Raw genomic sequence first — 26,617 nt, forward strand, 5'->3', positions numbered from 1 at the left:
TAAGATGATCACTCTTTTGGTTGACAATCAATTTAGTTTGAACAACTGTTTGGTTGTTTTTCATTTTTCCTTTTCAGTTGTTATGCCAATTCCCCTCATGTTTGTATAGAACTGCTAACTCCTACTGTTTTTGTCTTGGGGAGTGTGAAGACCAGTGATTCTCAAAGGACCCAACAAATTCATATACCGTATTTTCCGCACTATAAGGTGCATCTGAGTATAAGGCGCACCTTCAATAAATGTATTATTTTCATATATAGGGCGCACCGCATTATAAGGCGCATCCGCACTATAAGGCGCACTGACGGTGCGGCTTATAGTGCGGAAACCAAGGGAACCAATATTGATACATATATAAGGCGCATCGGATTATAAGGCGCATCCGCACTATAAGGCGCACTGACGGTGCGCCTTATAGTGCGGAAAATACGGTACGCATATTTGGTCACAGACCCTCACCTGAAAAGACTTTGTGCCAAATCAAATATTTTCCTAAACTCTTGAAAATAGCACATGCGTTGTGAGCTTGCAGACCACTTGTCATTGCAGACCACTTTAACCCTATTTTAGCACTAAGGCTATTCAAAATAGCCTTAGTGCTAAAATAGGGTTAAAGTGGTTAAACTGATTTGGAAGCCAACACGTTTTGCTGGGGGACCCCACGGAACCCTCTCAAGGACTCCTGAGGGTCCCCAGACCCAACTTTAGATCTTCCCAATGTTTCATTCATGGACTACCGTACATAGTTTGAGGGATTTTCAAATTTACACCTTTAAATCATGCATTTGTTTTGCCATTTTTAAGTGTACCGGTCACTGCAGACAGCATAACAAACATTTCCACTTCACCGGGTCAGGTGCTTTTTGGTGGTTGTAATTTCACGCTGCTCGCGCATCAAAGCGTTTGTGGGTTGTTGTGTGGTCCTTTTACACAGTGGTTGTCAAACTTTGTGAAGCACCCCCAAATTGACCCAAATTGAATTGGCTCTAGCTGTGATTCGCAAACCATTTTAATTTCAAGGACTCCCAGTTTGACATGCATTAGGCTACGCACCTCCATTTAATGGCATTTCTATCTCTGGGACCCCAATTTATATTGTAAAATCAAATGTTAATTTAACTCTGGGATTGTACAAATGGAACCAAATGGACCCTAACGGGTCATTTACAGCCATTTGTACACTCTCTGAGTTACAGACCCATAAGGGTCCATTTATTGGTTCCTAACTATCTATCATTTAGCTGGAACTCCCTCAAGGACCCCTATATATCTGTGTCACATTGCGACTGCTATTTTTGAATTCGTTTTAACACAACACCTCTCTTATGGGGGTGCCTGGCACAACATCTTCTCAGATGGGGGGTATGCGGCTGGTTTGGCCGCATACCAAAGCACAAACATTTTGATTTGACATTGAGAACAAGGGTTGAAAACCACTGCCCTTGACAATCAGTTTGACTGTGCTTGTGTTTGTGTGTTACAGCCTCTCTGTACAGAATCAGCTATGACAAGTCTCTGAGTCTGGACAAAGTCCTGCCTTACTCCTCTGTGTTTGACATGAAGGTATTACGCACGCACGTACGCGCACGCACGCACGCACGCACGCACGCACGCACGCGCACGCACGCACACACACACACACACACACACACACACACACACACACACACACACACACACACACACACACACACACACACACACTCACACCAATTTTTTGTCTGGAGTTAAAGAACAGGTACAGTACCTCTTTGAGTTTGATGCTACCCGGTTTACACTTTGCATCGTGTCAAACCACATCAAAATTAGGTGTTTTGAGAAATCCGACTTTGCTCCGTCCCTAATGTGCCTTTGTTGTGTTATGTGGTTAGTCACAATCGGATGCCTGTCTGGTTTCTGTGCTTAGCGTAAACAGGGTATGCTAGCTCCCAACGTCACTCTCATTCAGCAGCTAGCTAGCGACACATTCACTTAATTAACACCCGGGTCTTTTTGGTCTTCAGTAGGCTCTGAGCCACTACTGCTACAATGGCAACTCTCTTCTCAGCAATACTGTAGATTTGAGACTGAGATTTACTCCCAATATCACCATTTTGGCACATACTGGCCCTCATTTATCAATGGAGTGTACAAACTGGCTTATATTTTTGCCTATATTTATTATATGTGTATATGCCTTACACCAAAGTCCAAGTGAGATTCAAGCGATCCTATACAGCCAATCCTAGCGTACATTTGGTCGGAGCGTTGATAAATCTGACGGCTGAAACCGAGCGTCATTTAAATAACACGCCCTTAAAGGAGGAGTTCACCCAAAAATGTACTTATTTTCTATCAATTACACACCCCATGAAGCCTTGATTTCATGGATTTATTTTTGTTTTTGTGGCATTCCTAAGACAATAATTTTATGACCGTGTATTTCCGGTAGGAGACACAAATAATCTACTTTGTGTCTCCTACCGGATACATTAGCCGGTAGGAGACGGGAATCAAATTATTAGCTTAGGAATGCGACAAAAACTAAAAAGAATCCATGGATTCAAGGCTTCATAGGGTGTGCAATTGATAGAAAATAAGTCATTTTTTGGGTGAACTCCTCCTTTAAATATTCTCGAAATGCCCCGATTTTGCGACATGAAGAACCAGAATACGACCAAACAAAGCATGGAAAGCCAATAAGAAAGGGTTTCCCCCGCCCGCCTCTGCTATTTTTGGCTATTAGTTCATTTAAGATTATCGAGTATTTGAAATGTACTCTAGCTATGGTCTAGCTAGCAATAGAATATATGTTTAAAAGCACCTTCCATAAACATGAATGGCCTCAGATACATACATTTTCAGTCAGGAGATTTTATTTAGCTTTATTCCATGTCCCTATGCATAGTTGCATACAAACGGTCCTAGTGGTTTATTGTGTCCATGTGTGTTCCAGGAGGTCCCAGAGTGTTTACTGAAGGTGCCTGGTGTGTCCTGTTCCACTGAGCTGCATTCTGACCCTGTCTTCAGAGGGAAGGTACGGTACTGGATTATTTCTCTTTTTTTGACTGGTGTCAGCAATAGACCCATATGAAGAAACATCACACCCATATGAAGTTCAAATGAAATGAACTTAACGCGACACACTTTGTGAGCTTGTAGATCGTCTATTTTAGACGACGAAAAGACAGGAGGCAGCGCTGGAGGTGGCAGAATTGAGAACGCTACGATTCTCATTAAGAGTGACAAGAAGGGACAAGATCAAAAATGACTACATTTCAGAAGATCAGCTTTGGGGGTTTGGGGGATAAGACAAGAGAGGCGAGGTTGAGATGTTTTTTGGACATGTGCAGTGGAGGGATGAGGAGGGGTACATTGGGAGAAAGATGCTTTTTTGGAAAACTTTATTTTATTTTTGTTGGGGCTAGTGTAAGTTACAGGTATGTAGCCTGGTAAACCCTCCCTCCAGAAATCTCAATTCCATTTCATTTCAGGAGTGAGTCTGGCCTGATCCGCCTGTCTGCAATATTGGCTGTGCTGGAGTTGGGCGGGAGTAATACCGTTGACTGACAACCCCTTCAGCCAATGATAATTTTTCCCCTTCAGCCAATCAGCAGTTCACCAATCTTAATGTGACGCGACGGGACTTTTGAGACAGCCATACCCAAAATGGGTTGCCTTTTTCGGGTACAATGGTGTCACTGCCCGCCCCTACCGGTTCTCTAATTTTTTTTTTTTAAATAGGCTTTGTCATGATTAATTGACCACATATATGAAGTTAAACAACTACATTCTATCCAAACGATATCTTATAAGTAAATTCCGTGCCTCAAAATAGAAGTTAGAGAGCTTTTTGAAGTAAAAAAATAGCGGAGAAAACTGCCCACAGAAAAAGATGGCTGCCGTTCGTGTTTTGGGCTCACTCGAACTCGCCACCTGATTGGCCAACTGTCGCTGTCAATCACAGAACGATGTGCGACGACGCTGATAGGCGCGGTCGTTTGGCATATACAGCCAATATTGCAGAGAGGCGGTTCATGCCAGACTCACTCCAGGAATCAAATAGAAATTAGATTTCCGGAGGGAGGGTTTACCAGGCTAACAGGTATGGTGTGTGTGATATCAAATGTGAGCTTGCCATAATCACAGCAATCCTTAATCATATTCCATCATATTCAAGGGCTTTTGAAAGAAAGCATTTTCTTTTTGGTCCTAAAAAACGCTGCGATTAATCGGTTAATCGATCAATAATGTTATCAATTAATGAATTAATTGATGATTTGCATCCCTAGTTGTGAGCTTGTTAATCGGTTATATTCGTCGTACGAGAAGTGTGTGTGTATGTGCAGGCCTAGTTTTGTCAGATGTAAGAAGGAGGTTAAAAAAAAGTTGGGAACCACTGAGGTGCCGGTAAGCATTCAATCAGAGCGACAATCAGACTCTCAGTCGTGTCACATAATGAGCGGGTCAGCTGAAGCTACACGTTCTATTTGTCTGACAAATCACTCAGTCAGTGAGTAATTTAGTCACTTCATCAGCCATTCAATGAGCCAGACGTTGAGCCAGCCACCAGCCAGGCTCTTGTTTGGTCCAGCTTCAGTCACACGCTGCACATCTTAACCCTTTCAGTCCGGCAACGTCTCTGTGTCACTTTTAGATGGCTTTGGCTATTAGAAAATAGCAGATCTACAAGCTCATAGCGCGGCACTCTGTCTACAATGAGCTTATAGATCTGCTATTTCTTTGAAAAAAAAATTTGTGCAAATCTTTATATACATTTTAACTCAAATCTTTGCTTGTGGGGGGTCCGCGGACTTAATGCATATAATTTTGGGGGTCCTTGACATGAAAAAAGGTTTGAGAACCACTCAATCAAAAAAACTGTTAGGATTTAGAAGACGTGTAGAATCCCCCAGAAGCAAAGATTTTAGTTTAAAATCTTCGCTTAAAAAATATACATATTCAAAGAGTTGCACAAAATGTTCACGATTTTTCAAACAAATAGCAGATCTACAAGCTCATAGCGCGGTACTCGGTTTCACACTACCAGCTTGTAGATCTGTTTTTTTAGTACAGTAGTATAAAATAATGGTTTAATACAGCAAAAAATCTAAAATGACACAGTGTGTATATGTGTTCCGGGATGGAATGGGTTAAGTAACAAACTGTGTGCTTCCTCCTGCAGAGATAACTGCCTCGTGATGAATTACACTTTTCCTCTTCCTGTAGGTTTTTCTACAGTAGAGAAGAAACAGATTGCTATCTTCAATGCATTATGGATTTATCCATCAAATCTGTTGTTGCTGATTTGTGTGTGGCAGACTTTTGCTGTGTGTGTGTGTGTGTGTGTGTGTGTGTGTGTGTGTGTGTGTGTGTGTGTGTGTGTGTGTGTGTGTGTGTGTGTGTGTGTGTGTGTGTGTGTGTGTGTGTGTGTGTGTGTGTGTGTGTGTGTGTGTGTGTGTGTCTTTGTTACTGAATATTGAGAATATTGAGATTTTTTTTCACGTCTGCTATTACAATTACAATACCGGTGGTTCTGAAACTTTTTTTTATTTCAAGGACCACCATAACTCTGAGAGTGTACAAATGGAACCACCATTTGAACACTGTCGGAGTTACAGACATGTAAGGGTCCATTTTGAACCCCCTCAAGTAACCCAGAGGATCCCTGTGCCTCACTTTGAGAACCACTACAATAATATGTATGCAATACTGCATGTGTGATTGAATTTGTGTTGATCAAAAGTTATAATGAAGGACAAAATTATATAGATTAAAAAAAAATGAAAAAGGAATTGATAAAGGGAACCGTTAAGGAATCAGACTGTTATGAGAGAATCGTTAAGGAACCGGAATCGTTCAAATCATAAAGGATCCCAACCGAACAGCTGAAATCAATAATATTATCTCTATTCAGATATTGACCCGCAGGCCGCATTAAATGAAGGTGGGGGGGGGGGGGGGGGGGGCCGCATGTGGTCCCCCGGGCCGCCAGGTGCTCCATGTATGCTGAAGCACGGTGGTTCTCAACCTGATTTTGGGGGGGTCCCCAGATGACAGTGAAGTGACAATTTAAGGAGTTTTAAGATCTTCTTTAACTCTTTCATTGCCAGACTTATTGGCACTTGTGTCGTCCCAGTGCCAGGAAAAAGGTGCATTTTTCCTCCGTTTGTTTTTTAACATTGAAGTGAATGGAGCAGCATTTTTTTGGATAGCGTTATCTCCTAGTTCCTTTGAGATAAACAAAAAAAAACAAGACCAAAAAAAATATATATATATTAAGAATTATTATTATTTTTTCGTCATTTCTGTCCGTGGCCATGAGAGCCATCGGACGGGAATTCCCGTTTTTGGCAGTAAAACAGTTAATAAAAAAAAAAGACCATTACTGCATCAAAAGTAATCAACAAACTATACTATAAAAACTGGTCAAACATTTAATTGTCAAATAATATAAGAAAGAGCCAAACATTTAGAGAATAGCCGATCTACAAGTTGTGAGCTTGTAGATCGGCTATTTTCACATTATTTACCTGTGGAACCGAGTCAAACTAAATGTAATGCCTACAATTACAAGTTATACCACCCCAGTTCAAATATGATTATTTTGGGGGGTCGCGGCCTTAAAGGTTCTATGACATTCATTTTCACAAAAGATGGGGGGATTTCTTTTTTCATTGCAGTTGAAAAGGCTTTAGAAATGTGAGAGAAAAACACCTGCCATGGATCAATGGAGTGGAATTTTTTGTTAAAACTTTCTATACACGTTTGAAGGACCATGACAAAGACTTCTAATGTGTGGTAAAACTGAATGTCATGAAACCTTTAAAAGGTTGAGAACCACTGCTGTAGTATGATGAAGTAGGCCATTAATTTACAGGCAAAAAACCCTGAAAATATGAGTTTTCTTGTGTGTGTGTTTCAGGCCAGGAGTCTGCAGGGTTTCTGGGCAGACCTGCAGTGGAACACAGAGAGGATGAGGTACCTGGAGGCGGGCCCCAACCCCAGATACAAGACCTCCCACTTACTTACCGTCTGGGACAAACTGGTGAGTGTGTGTGTGTGTGTGTGTGTGTGTGTGTGTGTGTGTGTGTGTATGTGTATGTGTATGTGTATGTGTATTTGCGAGGGCTGTACATCTTAACCCATTCAATCCGGAGAACGCATCTGTGTCACTTTAGTTGTCTTTGGCTATTAAAAAATAGCAGATATACAAGCTCATGAGCTTGTAGATTTGCTATTTTTGAAAAAGAAATGGTGGAGAATGTGTGCAAATCTTTATATACATTTTTAACTCAAGTCTTTGCTTCTGGGGAACAAGAACAGGGAACAAGTCTTTGCTTCTGGGGGGTCCCTGGAACAAGACTTTTTGAAATGGGGGGGGGGGGTCAACTTCGTATCATTTTGGGGGTCCAAAACATCCCCGCAAGTATAGTAGAGTTAGAGAAATAGACAGTGTGAGGACACATTTTCGCAAGAGAAATGAGGTTAGATATTAGGGGTTGGGAGTTATGCCGGATTTATACTTAAATAAAATACAGGATCTACAAGCTCACAACGCGTCGCAGAGCGAGCTTGTAAATCGTCTATTTTCGCCTTTTTAGAGTCTGTGTGAATGGTACAAATCGGCATTGATGATATCGGCGTTCTAAAATACCGATGTCCTCACAAGTATAGTAATGCAAACGTGTGTGTGTGTGTGTGCATGTCGCACGTCCCAGATAGAGAACCTCACACATTCAGACGATCCTGCATAAGGGTGTCATGTGTGCTTGCTCCTAACTAAACCTGTGTGTGTGTGTGTGTGTGTGTGTGTGTGTGTGTGTGTGTGTGTGTGTGTGTGTGTGTGTGTGTGTGTGTGTGTGTGTGTGTGTGTGTGTGTGTGTGTGTGTGTGTGTGTGTGTGTGTGTGTGTGTGTGTGTGTGTGTGTGTTTCTATCTCATTAAAATCGTAGCACGCGCAATGACAGAACTAGAGCTTCACTTGATTTATTTAAATTCTACACGCATGCCCCCCCCCGCCCCTTGCTCCGCTTTGATGAAAGAGATGCCGTGTGTGTGTGTGTCTTTCTCTCGGTTTCTCTTCTATCACTGTGTGTGTGCGTGTTTGTCTCAGTTTCTCTTCTATCATGCGTTCTCGTGCACGTGTGTGTGTGTTTGAATCTTTGTGTTCCCTGACACTGTGTTGTTGTTGTTTTTTGTCCAGAGGTGTGAAAGCACAAAGTCTTCCAGTCCCGTGGGACACATGGACAACACAACCAAGTAGGTTTACCTTCCTCCATGACTATCTGAACAACTACAGTACCGTAATTTTCGCACTATAAGCCGCACCTGAATATAAGCCGCAGCAGCTAAATTGAATGATTTGTACATATATAAGCCGCACTGGACTGTAAGCCGCGGGTGTAAAATCCATAGTCCCCTAGTGGGTCGAAAAATGGGGAAAAAGTCGCGGCTTATAGTCCGAAATTTACGGTATATTAGCCACTCGGCTGGACGCTGGAAAACCTTGGTTTTGACACGCTCAATAACACAAGTCCAGACAGTATAACTGCTGTCGGGAGATGTTCCTGTTCATTTGGTTATTGAAATAAAAAACTGTTCCAACTTTTGGATCCTCCTGATTGTATAATGTGACAACACGATAATTTACAACCCGACGTTGAGTCGTTACCACAACCATGAGAAGTCCGTGTTTACGTTATTGTCTGCTAAGCTATTTGTGCTAATAACGCGAATGACAGGATGTTTGAGCAGTGACTTGAGCACCTCAATGGTTGGAACAGTGCAAGCATCACGCTGTGTGTGTGAGAAGTGCTATGGACATGATATCCAAAGCGCTCCCCTGCTCCAGTGTTGATTTTGACAGCAAATTTTGATCTAGTTTTAGTCAGTCTTTTGAATAAAATGTTGTTTAGTTTTAGTTATATTTTAGTCATCTGAAATATTTAATTTTTTGTCTAGTTGTCACAAGATAAGTAAGATAAATCATAAGATAAACCTTATGAAAAAAGGCAGTGGTGGAAAAAGTACTAAAATTCTCTACTTAAGTAAAAGTACCAATAATGCAGTATAAAAATACTCGTACAAGTACATACAAGTAAAAGTCCAGAATTCAAAATTTACTTGAGTAAAAGTACAAAAGTATTGGCATCAAAATGTACTTAAAGTACCAAAAGTAAAAGTACTAAATATTTGAAAATAGCAGATCTACAAGCTCACAACGCGTCGCGATGCGACGCGTTGTGAGCTTGTAGATCGGCTATTTTCAAATAGCCTAGGTATAAAATAGGGTTAAAGTGGTTAATGTGTGTTTCATAATATCATAATTTATATCTGAAAAGTAACTAGTAACTAAAGTTTTCAAGTAAATGTAGTGGAGTAAAAGTACAATATTTGTCTCTGAGATGTAGTGGAGTAGAAGTAAAAGTATTGCAAATTGGAAATACTCAAGTAAAGTACAAATACCTCAAAATTGTACTTAAGTACAGTACTTAAGTAAATGTACTTAGTTACTTTCCACCACTGAAAAAAGGTAGTCGACGAACATTTTTCTTCTTAGTTTTAGTCGACGAAATCAACACTGGAACAGTGCAAGCATCACGCTGTGTGTGAGAGCGCTGTGGACATGATATCCAAAGCGTTCTCTGTGGACATGTCGGCCCATAGCTGTGTTCCTCATCTATTCACCTGCCCCCCCCCCCCCCCACCCCTCAAGGTGACCTGCCCACACGGGTAGAATGGCTCCTTCAGCTGCTGATCGCTGATTAATAATGTTCAGTGATACGACAGTGTCCTGTGCGGAAAAATAGCATCTAAATACTCCCAAATGAAATCTAGTCTTTACATAAAGCTTTAAGAGCTCAAGACCATTATCAATAACAAATGGTCTTCTTCCCCGAGTGTTCCCTTTATTTTTAGTACCGGATCACACAATTGTCCTACTATTGTATATTGTCACTGTCGGGCAGAAACCTTGTATCTCCATACTTCAACTTTTTATGTTTTACATTTTTTATTTCCAACACCTTTTTAAAGTGATTAAGCGTGTCTGTGAGTTTTATAAATACTGGAACCAATGAAAAGTATTAACAAGCTTGTGCATGAATAATAACTACATTTTATCCTACATTGGAACACAGGTTATTTTCCTGAAAAGACATACAAGGTTTCCACCTGACAGACGCAATATACATGCACTGCAGCAGAGCAGTGCCATGCTGCAGTGCATGCTGTATATATCGCGTGATTTAAAGTTTGCAAAAAAAAAAAGCCTGAATGATTCTCACAGCTCTGTGTGTGCAAAGATGATGGTTCATATGAACGCGTGTGTGTGTCTGCGCGTGTGTGCGTCCGCGAGAGGATGATCACTCATGTGAACTGAACCTTTTGTTTGTTTTCTCTTGTTTTTGTAGAGTCCTATCTTTGGTGGACACCTGGAGCCTTGGTACTGTCACACACACACACACACACACACACACACACACACACACACACACACACACACACACACACACACACACACACACACACACACACACACACACACACACACACACACACACACACACACACACACACACACACACACACACACGTGATAGATCACAAAGCCTTGGCCTCTAATAGAACACAAAATTTCCTCCAAGGATTGTTGGGTATTTAAAACCAGGAAACGATTCGACCTCTGTGTGTGTGTGTGTGTGTGTGTGTGTGTGTGTGTGTGTGTACTACTTGTACTACTATACAAGTGTAGTAGAATTTGAGAAATGCACATTGTGAGGACAATTTTCCTCGTCCTCACTTGAGAAATGGTTGTTTTATGGTTTAAAAAAAAGAAAATGTGTCTTACAATAAGGAAAAGACAGCTTGGGGTCAGGGTTAGGATTGGACATTTAGAGGTCAAGTTGAGGGGGTTGGGGTTAGACTTATGCCTGATTTATACTTGGTTGACACAGCTCACAATGCGTCGCACATTGATGCGTTGTAAGTTTATAGGTTGGCTGTTTTCGGCTTAAAACTTTTGCGACGCGTTGTAAGCTCTTACTGACCTCCCATCATGTGCACTTGAGTCCCTCCAAATTATCCAGAATACCGCAGGTCTTCAGCCAGATCTTTCTTTCTTTCTTTCTTTTTGTTTTTGGCATTAAAAATGGCAAAAACATTTGAAAAATGGTATTCATAAAATTCCCCATCTAAAATGTTGATGTCCTGATAAGTACAGTATTTTGGCGTTAGGCATTCATAAAATCGCTGTCCTAAAATGTTGGTGTCCTCTCAAGTATAGTAATACAAACCTGTGTGTGTGAGTGTTCATGTTTCTTGCTCCGAGGGGTCAGGTTTTTTGAAGTCCCACCAGAGAATAGAGCAGAACAGAACAGAGCTCCAGTCTAATTTATCACAGAGAGAGGAGAGGTTAGGAATGCTGCTCTTATGTAAGAGAGGCTCTCACTCTGTGTGTGTGTCTCTCTCTCTCTCTCTATTTGTTTCTGTCACTCTCACTGGTTCTACCCCCTGTTGGCCAAGGTTATCATGGCTTTTTATGTTTTATTTTCAACAGGGGTTGATGGTTTATTTTATTTCTTATTAAAAAAAAGCTTAGTTTTAGTTAAGTTATTTTAAATTAGATTTAGTTTTATGTATTTTAATAAATGCATGGTGTTCCTCTATACACACACATACACAGGGGTGCAAAGTAATAAAGTACATTTAACCAAATTCTGTACTTTAAAGGACAAGTCCGGACTAAAATAACATATAGCCCTTTTTTTCACATCTTTTCCTGGCCAAGTCCAGGAAAAGACAAACTGTGATTGGCCAGTAGTCACTTTGATTGGCAGTTATGCCGAACACTCACTCCAAAACATGACCAGGAAAAAAAGGCTATTATGTTATTTTAGTCCGGACTTTAAGTCCAATTTTGAGGTACTTTAACTTTTCTTGAGTTTTTCCATTTTTGTTTTACTCGACTTCAATTATTCAACATCTTTAGTTACTACTTTGCAGATTTTGATTATTAATCCAAAACATTACATTAACCACTTAAAGGAGAAATCCGGACATTTTAAGTGTTATCTTTGATGTGTCGTTACTCACCTACCGACGTAGAAAGTGGCGTTGATTTTTTCCAGCGATTCCCCTGTCGTCATTTTTTCGACCCCCTCCGTTGGCATAATGGGAGCGCGTGGCTAAGGGAAATTCGTCTATTATAACCGATGCAAAGTAATTTTTTTCTCTACTACTACTCATTGTAGAGTCTCATGATACTCAAACATGCACTGAAAGTCCCTGAGAAGCTATCGCTAATGCCGAACGAGCTAACGTTGTTTGCTTATTTCTCTGCCTGGCAACACCGAGTTGCCAGGTTCTGGGAGAGAAACAAGCAACCAGCGTTAGCTCGTTCGGCATTAGCATTAGCCTCTCAGGAACTTTCAGTGCATGTTTGAGTATCATGAGACTCTACAATGAGTAGTAGTAGAGAAAAAAATAACTTTGCATCGGTTATAATAGACGAATTTCCCTTAGCCACGCGCTCCCATTATGCCAACGGAGGGGTCGAAAAAATGGCGACAGGGGAATCGCTGGAAAAAATCAACGCCACTTTCTACGTCGGTAGGTGAGTAACGACACATCAAAGATAACACTTAAAATGTCCGGATTTCTCCTTTAAACCCCAGGATCCATATTCTGAGGGAAAACCTTAGCAGAAAATAGCAGATCTTGCGACGCGTTGTAAGCTCTTACTGACGTCCCATCATGTGCACTTGAGTCCCTCCACATGATCCAGAATGCCACAGGTCTTCAGCCAGACCAAATTTCTTTCTTTCTTTCTTTTTTCTTTCTTTCTTTCTTTCTTTCTTTTCTTCTTTCTTTTCTTTCTTTCTTTCTCATGCACGTTAATGAACATTCCATACATGAAATCCCCACATAAAAAAACACAACAACACAAACATAACAACATACAGAATAAAACATAAGTTGATAGTTGATTTAAGTAACTAAACTAAACATCCTAACTACTTTCTAAAAACTGAAATACCTAATTATATATGTCTAAGAATGACACTGTGATATGTGCTCTGTTGTGTTCTAGATAAGAAGCTGGTCCCGCTGTTCCAAGAAGAGGATTACCAGCAGAGGGCGCTCATAGGCCTGGTGAGAGAGAAACACTGACACACTGCAACAACAATGACCCATGTGTGCACACACACACACACACACACACACACACACACACACACACACACACACACACACTCACTCACTCACTCACTCACTCACTCACTCACTCACTCACTCACTCACTCACTCACACACGTTTGTATTACTGTACTGGTGAGGACATAAACATTTTAGGACGATGGTTTTATAAATTATATTTTAATTATTATTATTATTAGTAATATTATTTTGCCAATTTTAATCCTAACTCTTAAGCCGAAAGTAGTTGATCTACAAGCTTGTGAGCTTGTAGATACTGGTGGGGTTGTTAGGCCCTCACAAATATAGTAATACAAGTACACAGACATACACACACACACACACACACACACACACACACACACACACACACACACACACACACACACACACACACACACACACACACTTAAAGTCTGCAATCCGTAACTTTTTTTATCCTACCCGGGAATTATAATCAAGCTCTCCCACATGAGAGACCAAATCTCTACCACTCAACCAAGACGCAATCCCTGCTTGTCCAGGGGAGATATTGTGCTAATGAGGTTCAGACAGCACTACTTGTCCACCAGTAGGTGTCCTACCCGACACCATCTAACTTTCTCAATGGAAGAACATTATATTATATTGTGTTATATTGTATATCATACTCTGCCATACGGATTGGCAATACGTTTCATTCATTAAAATAAGGTTCCGGATTGCAGCTTTAATACGTGTACATAACACTGACATGGCGTCCCATTCAAGAGGCAGTTGTCCTTGATACTATTTACATTCTACATTCCTGATGATGCCACACACTCCATTATTCACCTTGACTTCACTTTGATTTTGATTCTTTTTTTACACGCACGCACACACACACACACACACACACACACACACACACACACACACACACGCACACGCACACGCACGCACACACACACAGAGAGCACTTGAGTCACACATGCACAGAAAAGACTAGCCTTGGCATTCAGAATTCCATGCAGACAGAAGTGATGGAATCTCTGACATAAACACGTGCCCGTGCCCAGCGCCCTGTCCTCCTGTAATGTACTTAAAAGGTAAAGACTAGTGGGAGGCATTAACGGCTCTGGTAGTCAGGATGTTGAGGGCAGATTATCAGGCAGGTTTGAATGTTTAACCCATTCAATCCGGGAGCACATCTGTGTCATTTTAAGATGTCTATGGCTATTCAAAAATAACAGATCTACAAGCTCATAGCGCGAGTGCCGCGCTACGAGCTTGTAGATCTGCTATTTTTTGAAAAAATCTTGAAAATGTGTGCAAATCTTTGAATATATATATATATTTTTCAAGCAAACATCTTTAACTCAAGTCTTTGCTTCTGGGGGTCCCTGGAACAAAATGTTTTCAGATGGGGGTCATATACATATAATTTTGGGGGTCCGTGACATGAAAAGGTTTGAGCACCACCGATATAGCTATACGTTTTTTCGAAGACATTTGTTGAATCCCCGGAAGCAAAGATTTGAGTTACAAATGTTCGCTTTAAAAAAGATATCTTCAAAGATTAGCAAATTTTTATTTGTTTTCAAAAATAGCCAAAGAAATATTAAAATGACACAGATATTTCACCGGTCTTAATGCGTTAAGCCACTACGACTCCACCAGCCTGGATAAGCATCTCACTCTGGCAGGCCGCTGTGCACTGAATGAGTGTTGGACGTATGCTGGCTGCACTGCACCGAATGCAGAGCCAGGAGAATGTTGTCGCTGTCGGACGGACACTTTGTACGTCCAACTGTCACTGTAAGATCATACACATAAACCTGGACTGCTTCGACAGAACAGGATCTGAAGGTGTGGAGGGCACTTGCCTGGAATGCCTTGCGTGGGATGAGGAGAGTGTGCAAATCAGACATCGGAGATGACCTCACGATGCGGCTGGTTCGTAGCTAGAGTGAAGTCAGTGTTGCTGTATGGGGCCGAGACATGGACGCTCGGTGCACAACAGGAAAAGGCCCTGGATGGGAGTCTTCTAAAGAATTCTACGAATGGCACTAGGTGTCACATGGGTGGACCACATCAGAAACGTGGTCCTGTACGGGGGCCACCGGCCGGGTCACAGACAAGGTCAGAAAGAGAAGGATGAGGCTGACAGGGCACAGCGTCAGGCACCCGGAACTAGTGGCAAGTAAACTGACACTGTGGGAGCCAACCCAGGGCACAGCTAGGAAAGGAGAGATGTGCACTACCTACGTAGACACATTGCGGCGCGACAGCTTAGCTAACAACGCTGCAGAGCTCAAGAACCTGATGCTAGACAGGAGAATGTGGAGGGCAGCGATTCAGTGGTCCTGAGTTGGTGTTGGCTAGACCGCACTCTTGCGTTGTATCTCCAGAAAGTATAGTACCTGCCTCAGAGATTCTGTCTCGGAAGAGAGGTAGAAATATGTTCTCTCTTACAGCAGACCTAGGTCCAAACCCGTAGGACATGAAATATGGATTTCAGAGTCAAGCTCTGTACAAATGCATAAATGAACACTGAGGATTTGTGTGTGTGTGTGTGTGTGTGTGTGTGTGTGTGTGTGTGTGTGTGTGTGTGTGTGTGTGTGTGTGTGTGTGTGTGTGTGTGTGTGTGTGTGTGTGTGTGTGTGTGTGTGTGTGTTTCCTCCCCGACTGATTCTGAGGATTTGTATGTCTGAGTGAATTCAATGTTGTGTGAGTGTGTGTATTTCAGAGTGAATCGAAGAGTTGTGTGTGTGCATTCAGAATAAATCCAAGGTTGTGTGCGTGTGCATTTCAGAGAGTGAATCCGAGGTTTGTGTGTGTGTGTGTGTGTGTGTGGATCTGGATCTTTGCCCCATAGCCTTTTAAGATTATGAATCTTTTGGTAATTTTTGGCTTTGTCAGAGTTTAGGGAGACAGGAAACTGAGAATGGAGACATGACAGGGGTCTGCTTTGAACTCTTAGGGTCCTTCTGGGTCCCAAAGACTGTGTGGTCCATTCCCAGCCTGTGGGCCGGGCCAACAGACCTGGGTTTGAATCCCATGGTACTGTAGGACAAGTGTTACCAAACTTTTCAAGCCGCAACCCCCCCCAAAATAATCATATTTGAACTGGGGACCCCCCACTCCCGACTTGGAATTGTAGGCATTACATTTAGTTTGACTCGGTTCCACTGATAAATATAATATTGTAAAAATAGCCGATCTACAAGCTCAACGCCTCGCACTGCAAGGCGTTGAGCTTGTAGTTCGGCTATTTTCACGAAGTTTTCCTCTTTCTTATGTAATATTTGACAATTTGGCCAATTTGGTATTAAAAAGGTCTTAAAAGTCCTTAAATTGTCACACTTATACTGTATGTATGTTGGCTTGTTTAAAGTTGAGTGAGAAAACAATGTTGCACATGAAGCTAATATCTGGGGACCGCCCCAAAATAATTTGGGGACCCCCCCCTGGTGGTTCCGACCCCCAGTCTGACATGAAAAGTTACGGATCGCAGCTTTTTAAACGCTGGGGATTTGACTGTGTACCCTTTGGATGAGTCAACGGTAACAAATAGGACCAGAAGGCCCACATGCACGTCCACATGCACGTCCACGTGCACGTCCACGTGCACGTCCACATGCACGTCCACATGCACGTCCACATGCACGTCCACATGCACGTCCACATGCACGTCCTCGCACCTGCATGCTGTGTTGCTGCATGCATGGCTGATTCTCCCACAGCACTCAAAACAAATAAAAAGATGACACAATGCTCATTTAAGACCTTGGAACGCATTTTCAGTGTCATTTTTTGATTTGAGCTAAAAAACATTATTTTACACTTTGGCTATTCCAAAATAGCAGATATACAAGCTCATAGCGCGGCACCGAGTGCCGCGCTATGAGCTTGTATATCTGCTATTTTAAATCTTAAATCTTTGAATTAGATAGCGAAGATTTGTAACTCAAATCTTTGCTTCTGGGGGTCCCTGGAACAAAATATTTTGAGATGGGGGTCCGCGGCCAAATACATATACATTTTGGGGTCCTTCACATGAAAAAGTTTGAGAACCACTGACATAGCAACATAAGTTTAAAAAAAAAAACCTTATGGGTTAACTCAGAGATCGTTGAAATAAAATACAAACTACAGACCTGTAAGGGTGTGTGCTATTCTTAGACCAACCAAGACCTCTCTCTCTCTCTCTCTCTCTCTCTCACTGTGTCTCTCTCTCTGTGTCTCTCATTGTCTCTCTCTCACTGTCTCACTGTCTCTCTCACTGTCTCTCTCTCGGTCATTCCCCCCTCTTCTTTCCCCCTCTGTCTTTTGGTCTTGGTTGGGCGTTCAATGTTCCCTCCATTCATCTTCCTGTCGTCCGTCTCCTCTCATCACTTCATCCTGTCCTCCATCCTCACTTCTCTGTCATCCCCCCCCCCCCCCCCATGCCGCCTTTTTGGCTCATTCCCTACTTCCTTTCCTTCCTATTGGTCCTCTCCTTCACTCCTTGTCGCCTTACCTTCTTCCTTCATCCTGTCACCTCTTTATCTCCTTCATCCCTCTTGAGTCACCCCCCTCCTCCTCCTCCTCCTCCTCCTCCTCCTCCTCCTCCTCCTCCTCCTCCTCCTCCTCCTCCTCCTCCTCCCTCTCTCGCTCCTCACCTGAGACTCCCGCTCATCCCTTGACGCCACCCTTTCTTTTTTTATCACTCTGCCTCTTTTTGTCTTCTTCATTACTTCTTTCTCTCCCCACACCTCCCTCCTTATCTCTCTCCTTCTCCATCCTTCCTTCCTGCGTTCTCTCTCTCTCTCTCTCTCTCTCTCTCTCTCTCCTCCCAGTAGGATAGCAGGTCAGAACACTGCTCACTGCTATCACAGATCTGCTCTGCTGTACTCTGTTTCCTCCTCCTGCTCTACCTCCTCCTCCTCTTGCTCTCCTCTCTTCTCCGCCCGTCTCGTCCCTTCTCCTCTTAAAGCTTTTCATCCATTCATTCACGCTTCTCTCCTCTCCTCTCCTCTCCTCTCCTCTCCTCTCCTCTCCTCTCCTCTCCTCTCCTCTCCTCTCCTCTCCTCTCCTCTCCTCTCCTCTCCTCTCCTCCATTCTCCTCTCATCATCTCTCCTCTCATCTCCTCATCTTCTCATCTCTCCTCTCCGCCCAGCTCCTCTCTTCTCCTCTCTCCTCTCTCCTTCATTCCTCTTCTCTCCTCACGCTGTTAGACTATAATTTGGGACAGTGTAGTCGAGGGAAAACTTGTGAAGTGAACTTTAGCTGACCCTACTGAGAGTGCACACCAAAGTGTGCTGCAGTACACACACACACACACACACACACACACACACACACACACACACACACACACACACACACACACACACACACACACACACACACACACACACACACACACACACACACACACACACACACACACACACACACACACCCTTTTCCATCTATCTCATATAAAAGTCACACACGCACTAATACGATTTCAGTGACTTTCTCTCCCTCATACTCGTTCACAAACTCGCATGAAATTCCTGGTCGTCAGATACAAACACGGCGCACGAACACACATCAATTGACATATTAACACATACACATATTAATACAAAACACACACTAATGCCAAGTAAAGGGCGTTGCACATGGGGAGTGACACACTGCCTGCTTGGTTCAATGGCATCGCTCTGCGCTGCTCATGTGAATATAGTACAGAGGTCCTGACGTCACTCGTTCAGCCCCTGGGTCACAGAAGTCATTTCTCTATGGAGAATAACATTGGGTCATCTTAGAATCGTCTCATATAAGAATTGTGGTCCAAAAATAAACAAATTGTCCCGGCACTAATTGTCAGGGAGGTGGCTCTGTATCGTTTATAGTCAGTCACTCATATTTGAGACGGTCTGTTTCTGGCGTTTTCTCGCCGTCAGTTGATGCTTCAACACAGTTCTTAGATGACGCGACCCAGGTAGCCGTACATTACGTCAGACTTCGGCTGCTCTATAGATGCCTTTCTATAGAGCTGTGGTTCTCAAACTTTGTGTCAGGGACCCATCAAATGTATACGGACCCCCTTCTGAAAAATAATTTGTACCGGGGACCCCCAAACAAGATTTGCGTATCATATTTCGAAAGAGTTTGACACATTTTGAAAACGGGGGGGGGGGGGGGGGGGAATTGTGAAATGGGGACATAATGCATAATGAGTACTTTTACTTTTGATACTTTAAAGGTTCTATGACATTCATTTTCACTTTTTTTTAAAAAAATTTTGGGGGGTTTTATGACCTCAATTACACCCCAAAAATCTGAACTTTTTTCTGAATAATTAGGCTGAAAAGTAATCTGGAGTGTGAAGTCATAGGCCATTAATCCCACCCACTCTCCTCCTCGCCCCTCCCCTCCCCTATCCATTCCTTTGGGGGGGGGCGGAGCAGAGTCGATGATTGACAGGCAAAATCCCTCAACAGCGACACCCGCAGGAAAAGATTTCTTTTTTCATTGCAGTTCAAAAAGCTTTAGAAATGTGAGAGAAAAACACCTGCCATGGATCACTGGAGTGGAATTTTTAGTTAAAACTTTTTATACAAGTTTGAAGGACCATGACAAAGACTTTTAATGTGTGGTAAAACTGAATGTCATGAAGCCTTTAAGTATATTTTTTTGCCAGTATCTTTGTACTTTTACTCAAGTCAAAAAAATATGTGCAGGACTAATGCAGGTTACTTGTAACTTCTATTTCAACATTGTGGTACTGCTACTTTTACTTAAAGGACGACTTCACCCATTTTCAACCAATCTTCATATTATTCTCTGTCTTCACACATTCACACACACACACACACACACACACACACACACACACACACACACACACACACACACACACACACACACACACACACACACACACACACACACACACACATTCTCACACACACACACACACACACACACACACACACACACACACACACACACACACACACACACACACACACACAGAGTCACTAACAGCGTGTGTGATGTGTGTGTTTTGTTTGCAGATGGTTGATAAGCTCAGAGAGCATGTTAACAGACATCTACCTCGACTGGGGAAGAAGAGGATCGATTCACTGGTGCTCAGCTACGTAGCTAAGCTGGTAGGTACTGTGTGTGTGTGTGTGTGTATGCGTGTGTGCGTGTGTGCGTGTGTGCGTGTGTGTATACTTGTATTACTATGCTTGTGAGAATAGTAGAATTTTAGAAATGGACATCGTAAGTATTAGGGGTGTGCCGATATATTGTCCCGCGATATATCGCGATACGTTTTCATGACGATATGTATCGTTTTGGGGGGAAAGAATATCGTTTAATTTTTTTTACAATAATAATAATCAGGCATGCAAACAGCCCCGAGGTGAAAAGGGTGACAACATGTTGTTTTTTTTCGGGTCAGGTGTCACACTATTGCCCTATTTGGATTCAAAACGGCTAGTGGAAGCTGAAAAGCTACAAGTTTGCATGTCTGAATAATGCAAAAACAGAAATATTTGTTTGCATATTTGCTTTTTTTCTCCACCATATATTTTCATAATAAAAAAGTGCGTATCGTATCGTATCGAAATCGTATCGAAGTTGTGTGCCCAATATCGTATCGTATCGTTTCGTGAAATTAGGCACACCCCTAGTAAGTATTGTAAGTTGGGAAAAATCTATTCATGTAAAAATCGCGATTCTTGTTATCAACGATTCAAAATCGATAAGCAATTTCCAAAAAATCTATATTAAAAAAAAAACTATGGTGTGTGTGTGATATGAAATGTAAGCTTACCATAATCACAGTAAACATTATCATGTCTTCAGTCATATTCAAGAATTTGTACAAGCAACCCTCTCTGGTATTATATATTTTGTCGTTTGAGCTGTTGGAAAGAAGTAGGGCTAGACTTGGTTGTTAAACAATATGACTGTTGTGAATGAAAATAATTTAGATAAAACTGATTGAGAAACATTTTAAAATGAGAATTGATTTTTAATTTACGTTTTGGGGTTGAAGCTATGCCAGATCAGGGACGCAGGGGGGGGGGGGGCGGGGGGCCGGGGGGTTTGAACATACTCAGTTATCAGGGACTCAGGGATATCCCCCCCCCCCACTTTTGGGATGAAGAAAAAAGAAAAGGAAAAAACCTCAGACATCTACACTTCATGGAGTAAATATTTTGTACCGAATTAACCAAAATAAAGTTTTTAAAAACAAACCCGGGAAAAAAACGCACACGCATGCACACGCACGGAACGCACGCACGCGCACTGTTTGTTTTGGTGGACCAGAAACATCCCTGTCCACCAAAACAAACAATGAAAACACAGTGAGAGGGCAGTGTGTTTCTGCAGGTAAACACCACCACACTACTCCTGTGTCTGATAACTGCTGCTATAGAGGGGAAATAAATGGGTAAAATGGCATTAATGAACTCACTGTCCTAAAATTAGTTTAATGCATGTGTGTGTGTGTTTGTGTATGGACAATCCAGAGAGTGAGTTAAAGTTTAAAGTTATGTGAAAGTAGCTGTGTTGCAGAAAATCTCTCCGTTGTTTTCACTTCCCTCGAACGGAGAGCATATCTGCCTTATTGAGACTAATAGCCGTGTGTGTGTGTGTGTGTGTGTGTGTGTGTGTGTGTGTGTGTGTGTGTGTGTGTGTGTGTGTGTGTGTGTGTGTGTGTGTGTGTGTGTGTGTGTGTGTGTGTGTGTGTGTGTGTGTGTGTGTGCGCGCACAAATATCCTATTAACCCATTAAAACCGGGAAAGCATTTTAGATTTTAGCGTTGGCTATTAACACATCGACCGCCAGAGGTTAATCTCATAATGTACTCACCAGTGCCAAGGTGTTTTTGTTGTTTTTTAGTTTTTTTCATGTCGCCATAGATCTTGTTAAAATCCTTAAGATTGAGCCGTACAAGGTCTGTTTACATCCGCGAGATCTCCCTGTATCTCCCAGTGAAGACCACGTGTCAAACGGGGCATCCATGTTGTAGTTAGAGCGGATTACGTTAAACAGTGAAATGCGAGGAGAAAAAACTACAGGAAGAGAATTGAGTTTCAGTTTCGTCTGTAGAACGAGAGCGGACGTGATCGTCAAAACCGGATCCCAAATAATTCTATTTCCGGTCATCAAACCGGAAACGGAAGTGGATAAAAAAAAATCCGAAAGTGAACCCGGAAGTGAATAGCGCGAAAAGACCGTGGACCGTAGGGCTACGGTCTCGGCGCTTAACAGTTGGATTTAACGGACCGTAGGACTACGTTCTTGGCGGTTAATGTGTTAATGGTAAAAAAAAATAAAAAAATCTATAAGTGCTGTTATCACCAGAGACATCCTACACAGTCAAATCCTGAGCGTTCATTTAACCCAGAGAGTCAAAAAATCGTTGTGGGACCCCCTCCTCCTTTAACCCATTAAGACCTGAGGCCGATTCTACAAATGCCTTCTTAATCAGTGGTTCTCGTGCCAAGGACCCCCAAAATGATATGTATTTGGCCTCACGGACCCCCATATGAAAATGTTTTGTGTCAGGAGACCCCTAGAACAGAAGATTTGTGTAAAAAAAAATGCAAATATTTTTTTTAAATATTCAAAAATAGCAGATGAACAAGCTCGCAGCGCAGCACACATTTAATGGATTTTGACACATTCACCGCCAAAGACGAATATATCCGTCTTTTAAAATCCACCCGTTAACCGTCAAAGACGGATAGATCCGTCTTTAAAATAAATATATATATATATATATATATATATATTATTATTTTTTTGGGGGGGGGAAACGTCCAGAACCCAAGATAACGTGATCCGAAGATTTACTGGCTGTACCCTGTTTTAAAAAACCTCTGGCACTTAATGGGTTAAGAGCACTTGTTCAGTGCATCAGGGTGACTAATCCGTCCTCATGTCAAGGACCCCCAAATGTATTTATGTATTTGATAGCGGGCCCCCATCTGAAAAAAAGGAACCCCCATAAGAAAAGATTTATATTCAAATAGTTTCAAACTTTTTCTAAAACAGCCTCAGTATAAAATAGGGTTAACGTGGTGATTTTGACGCTATATTATCACATTTTGCCTGGGACCCCCTGGAACCCCCTCAAGGGACCCCCACTTTCAGAGCCACCGCTCAACACAAGCGGTGGTGATGATCATCCTCTCTCCCCGCCTGTCGGCGCTTATTGAGACTAATGACGGTGCGCTGACACAGGGGAGTGGGGCTTTGGTTGTGCGTGTGTGTGTGTGTGTGTGTGTGTGTGTGTGGACCAGGGGTGGGGATTGGGAAGGAGAGGCGCGTTATTACTTAAGTTGGGGAAACTTCTGCCCTTGATAGATTGCACTCGCCGCGAACATTATCGTCATTGTTATTTATTTCCTCTCCCTGTCGCATTCCTTTCATAACAACCCAGCAAAGTCAGATAGAGGAGAGAGAGAGAGAGAGAGAGAGAGAGAGAGAGAGAGAGAGAGAGAGAGAGAAACAGCTCGTTACAGCTCAATAGGAATTATTTGAGAGCGGGGGGGGGAACAGTATGCGGAGTGCAAAAGGGATGAAGTATTTTAATTACGCAGCGGAAAAACTTCTCTCACATACTGTAGGCAGAGAGGTTGTAGGAGTGTTTTTCTTGTCAAGAGAGAGAGAGAGAGAGAGAGAGAGCATCAGAGAGATCCAGGCTCATTAAGACAAACTGCTGATTCCGGTTTGCTGGTCTAATAAGAAGCCACCAGAGGAATGCTACTGCTGTGTTCGTCTGTGTCTTTGCAATGGTTGAGTTTTTAATCGGTGCTAGCCGCTTCTACAAGTGACTGTACGTGTGTGTGTGTGTGTGTGTGTGTGTGCGTGCGTGCGTGCGTGTGTGTATGAATGAGGTACACGCAAGCACAAGCACGCACGACACACACTAGCAGCAGCCTGGTAGGTAGGTCAGTATGCATAGTACATACATGTATGCCCCCACAAATGTAGACCAACAATCACAGCGAAGTATACAGCTCAGCTGACAACTGCTACACCAGTCGCAGTTCGAACAAAAGTAGCCTAGACCAATCACAGCTCACCTCACGCTCACCCTCGGCAGATCCAGCACCGAGTGACCTGAAGGGGTGACTTAGTGGGAACATACTCCAAAACTAGGGCTTTCACAGAATCGTCGAATATTCGACTATCAAACCACTATTCGACCACTGTACATCAACGTCGATTATACTCTGATATTATTTTTTATATAAAAAAGACCTGGAACTTTGTCATTTTTAGATTTGAGCTAAAAAGCATTATTTTACACTTTGGGCTATTCAAAAATAGCAGATCTACAAGCTCATAGCGCGGCACCGAGTGCCGCGCTATGAGCTTGTAGATCTACTATTTTAGAAAAATCGTGAAAATGTGTGCAAATCTGTGAATATATATATATTTTTAAAGCGAAAATGTTTAACTCAAATCGTTGCTTCTGGGGGGTCCCTGGAACTAAATATTTTGATGGGGGTCCGCGGCCAAATACATATAATTTTGGGGGTCCTTGACATGAAAAAGATTGAGAACCACTGATATAGAAACATACGTTTTTCAGAAAACAGTTGAGATTTAGGAGACATGTAGAATCGGCTTCAGGTCTCAATAAAGCAGAAAAAAAAAACATGGCTCTATGCTCAATGATGACAATTACAGTGTGTAAATACTTTACTTACTATTGGTGAGTTTATTAATGTAGTTTGTTTAACACGTTAGATTGGAGACGTGTTGTGACGTCCAGGCAGGGCACAGTAGCAGTCCTTCCTATTGCAGAGTACGTCCACAGTTTGGTAGGACACTACAGTAGCTCTTGCGGTCATGTTTCTTATTCAACTTTATCTCATGCTTATCCAAAAAAAGGTGCAAACGTGTGGCATTAATAACTAAACGGGTTGCGGGTTTCGCGACTCGCGATGGAGTGAAGTTGATCATGTATTTCATAGCCTGCTGTTAGAGCATGTAATCATAAGGCATCTTGTAACGACCGAAGGATGGACATAACTGTGGTTGTTGTTGAACATAGATAGCATAGGCTTAAACAATCATTTTGTGAGTTATTTCAAGTTCAATGAACTGAAGGAATAAGTTTGCTACATTTCTTTTCAACCAGAGCCGTGCGTGGCTCTGATTTTTACAGAGCAGAGCAGAGTGTTATGTTATGCTCCGTCGTCGAAAATAGCAGATCTACAAGCTCACAACGCATCCATCCGTGAGGCGACCCCTGCTGTCCCACCGGATCATTCTAACTTCAACTTGGCGACGCCCTTTTAACTGATTCACTGCCAATCACGTAGATCTACGCGAACCTATTTAAAGCCGCCACGTGCCAATCGCGTAGATCTACGTGAACAAAAAATAAATAAAATATATATATAAATATATATATTTTTTTTCAATTTGACCCAAAGACCAAGGAGATATGATTTTTCGAAGATCTAGACTCCTATCCACTTCCTTGTTAACTTAAAACTTAAAAATTATGTATCTCGGCTCCTGAGTACATTTCTTTTTTCCAATGAAAAATCTCTGGCACTGGCTAAAAAAATATGAAAATACCTCTGGCAGTTAATGGGTTAATAATAATGTATTAGGCTACTTCCTCTCTGGGTGTTTGTTGTATGTGGGGATTATCTGGCGCATGTATCTGTTATGAAAGAGAAATTGCATCATGAGTAAAACAGCTAGTCCTTGGGCCAGACCAGATATTGGTACCATTTCAGTGGGCAAAACCTTACCTATACTAAATTGTTTATACTATAAACAACATAAACTTATAGGGTCATTATTATAAGTAAATTAATGTATGATAGCCTTTCCATTGGAGTAGCTTTTTATATTTTTGGGACATTTTGTTATTATCCTATATAAGCGGATTTCCATTATTTCCAAAAAGAACACAAACAGCCAATAGCATATAAGTTATGTAATCTTGAACCTAAGGCAACTAAAACAATTATAAAGGTTGTTTGCAATTGCTGTAGTAAAGGCAGTGTATTTGAATCTGCATACACATTTTGTTGTTTTGATATTAAATAAAAGCTGTTGAACCGTACTGACTTCAGTGACAATTCCATACTTATTTGTAGCCTACTCATTCAAATATCCTATTTGCCGTACCTCAGCCTAGATTGGGAGCATAATTATTCTCTAGTGTGAGCGGTTCAAAGATCCAATCTTAAGCCTCCCGAGTTGCTCACAGGACAGTCGGGGCGGCCCCATCAATTTTCCCTACTTCGGACAACCCTGAGAATCTGAATAGAATCCTGTAGTGTGTGATGCCTCATTGTTTTAAAATCGTGTAGTGTGTGCATGTTTAAGATAACCTGATGAGAGAATCTTATAAGATCATCCTCTGGTCTTGTGTGTGATGCTACCAGATTTAAATATTGTTTTACGATAATAAAAAAAAATCCTTATGTGTGAGTCCAGCTTAAAA

The 26,617-nt window shown here is 42.0% G+C and overlaps 1 protein-coding gene across 2 annotated transcripts in view; it reads left to right on the forward strand.

The window, feature by feature from the left end:
• The window catches only part of gsap (gamma-secretase activating protein), a 92,259-nt gene that overhangs the window by 27,787 nt on the left and 37,855 nt on the right, over positions 1-26,617 (forward strand). For both annotated transcript variants that reach the window (XM_080420735.1, XM_080420736.1), the window contains exons 19-25: positions 1,484-1,563; positions 2,936-3,016; positions 6,905-7,027; positions 8,185-8,240; positions 10,394-10,425; positions 13,072-13,133; positions 20,193-20,288. In XM_080420735.1, coding sequence (XP_080276861.1) covers positions 1,484-1,563; positions 2,936-3,016; positions 6,905-7,027; positions 8,185-8,240; positions 10,394-10,425; positions 13,072-13,133; positions 20,193-20,288 — 530 coding nt within the window. The remainder of the gene's footprint in view (positions 1-1,483; positions 1,564-2,935; positions 3,017-6,904; positions 7,028-8,184; positions 8,241-10,393; positions 10,426-13,071; positions 13,134-20,192; positions 20,289-26,617) is intronic.

This window comes from Gymnoscopelus braueri (assembly GCF_963280865.1).
Source record: "Gymnoscopelus braueri genome assembly, chromosome: 23".
NCBI classification, from domain to species: Eukaryota; Metazoa; Chordata; class Actinopteri; order Myctophiformes; family Myctophidae; genus Gymnoscopelus; species Gymnoscopelus braueri.